The sequence below is a fragment of the Seriola lalandi genome, unplaced genomic scaffold, assembly GCF_002814215.2.
Source record: "Seriola lalandi dorsalis isolate HSWRI2012SDOR001 ecotype SW California unplaced genomic scaffold, Sedor1 jcf7180002002139, whole genome shotgun sequence".
Classification (NCBI taxonomy): Eukaryota; Metazoa; Chordata; class Actinopteri; order Carangiformes; family Carangidae; genus Seriola; species Seriola lalandi.
The window spans coordinates 1-1,698 of record NW_019472795.1 but is presented as its reverse complement, the minus strand read 5'-3'; the positions used below and the strand labels follow the sequence as shown (position 1 = coordinate 1,698).

Genomic DNA, 1,698 nt, shown 5'->3' with positions numbered 1-1,698 from the left:
GTCATGAAGATTATTATCAAAAGCCTGTTCAGCAGCTTTTATAAAAGCTTTACTTACCCAGCAGGTCATTCTGAGGGATCCAGTTGTATATTCTGGTGTTGGTACCCAGAGTCTCTGGCTTTTCTCCACTGTGTCTCCAGAGCACCTATAAACAACGGTAAAAACACTATTAGACTAACACAGTGCTAATTTATGTCATAATATACCGTGTAGCATAACATTTAATAGTGAATGCTAAAATGATAAGGAAAATAATTGTATTTTATAACAACCTCAGTACTTTTATTTTGAAAATAGTCAAACAGATAAAATTGTAATCTTTAAAACCTTCATTCTCTCATCAAACCTTCTTAAATTATATTTTTTTACATTTTGATTCTGCTTGCCTTGCATCTAGTCCCAATTTAATCAGAAAAAAATACCATGACATAATTTTAAAAACCATATTGGTTGTTTGCATGTTGTAGTCAATTAACTGCAAATCATGTCTTATCACATGCATTCCCTGAGTGCAACTACTTTGTGACAGTGTCATGTGGGGAAAAAAATGAAGCTGACTTAATGTTTTCTGTCCAGGGTTTCCTGTTCAGCTAGTTAAAAGTCTTTGCAACATGATTTTGAGTAGAAACCAGTGGCTGCTCGAAAGGTAGAAAATCTTGAAACTCATGGTACGCTGTGAAAAATGACTGGCAGAAATGGAAAGTACAAGCTATCTGCAGTTAATTGCATTGTTCATGCAACAACACTGATATGAGCTGGGACAGAATATTCTCATGGCCATAGAAACTGTGTCCAGGGGTCATTTGATTTCACGTGGAACTCTCACCTTTTGTGGGATCTGAGCGAGGGCTGAGGCGATCATGTTTCCCTTCTCTGTGGTGATGTTCTTGATCATAGATCCCAGTGTGAAGACCACAATACCAGCATCTCCTGAACTCTGCACAAATTCTTCCATATCCTGCAACAAGCGAAGTACAGTATCATCCCAATGCAAACCAACCGGCAATTTGTTTCCTCCTTGCAGCGTTTAAATGGCCTGTTCTCTACAGTCTTGGAGTAATGAACACCGTGGAATTGTCATAAAAGATTAATATGTCTGTAACAGTGGAGACATTACTACCTCTGGCAAAGGTTCAGCAGGTCTACAGTGGATCCCACCAACGTATTTGAAGTTGGGGAGGAAAGGACGAGGGAACTCAAAATCCCAGTAGGTTCGTATCAACCAGATGTCTGCCCTTCCCATCATCTCACAGGCACTGGTGGGAGTCCCTGTCACAATGCAAAAGAAATGAATGACAGCCGCCCAATACTTCAAATGAGATATCTAATATTCAAATATTACTTACTTAAAATGTCAAATTGTTGACAACAGTGTTTGGATATAAGAGCATTGTGAAGAATCCAAAGCAATTAAACCAATATAGGACAGGACTCACCTTTGACTTCGGAGTAATATTTATCTAAAACTGTCCAAAACATGTTATCCATCAGGAGGTCCTGCAGTACATAGAAGAGAAAGTTCCACACTCTCTCTGAGAAGTCCATCTTGTCTGTAAGTTTGCTCATAGCGCCAGGGACAAAGGAAGGTGGAGCGGGTAGCTGACCACACTGCCTCTCCCAGTTATTGGCCAAGGAAAAGCGCAGAGAGAAGACCAGAGGGATGCCCAAGATATCTGCTACTAAATCACTGCCAGGGTA

General features: G+C 39.9%; 1 protein-coding gene across 1 annotated transcript; it reads right to left on the bottom strand.

The window, feature by feature from the left end:
• Positions 1–8: 8 nt before the first annotated feature.
• LOC111665246 (UDP-glucuronosyltransferase 2A1-like) lies at positions 9–1,692 on the bottom strand. The gene is made up of 4 exons (XM_023420179.2): positions 1,437–1,692; positions 1,121–1,269; positions 827–958; positions 9–145 (listed from the first exon to the last, which is right to left on the bottom strand). The coding sequence occupies exons 1-4, from the start codon at positions 1,564–1,566 to the stop codon at positions 50–52; spliced, it is 507 nt and encodes a 168-aa protein (XP_023275947.2). The 5' UTR covers positions 1,567–1,692; the 3' UTR covers positions 9–49.
• Positions 1,693–1,698: the final 6 nt, after the last annotated feature.

Excerpts from the sequence above, each read along its gene's own strand:
- LOC111665246 (XM_023420179.2), bottom strand. The coding sequence starts at position 1,566 with ATGAGCAAACTTACAGACAAGATGGACTTCTCAGAGAGAGTGTGGAAC. Across the intron at positions 959-1,120 it reads CTGCTGAACCTTTGCCAGAG|GATATGGAAGAATTTGTGCA; the intron begins GTAGTAATGTCT and ends CGCTTGTTGCAG. Across the intron at positions 146-826 it reads TCGCTCAGATCCCACAAAAG|GTGCTCTGGAGACACAGTGG; the intron begins GTGAGAGTTCCA and ends CGTTGTTTATAG.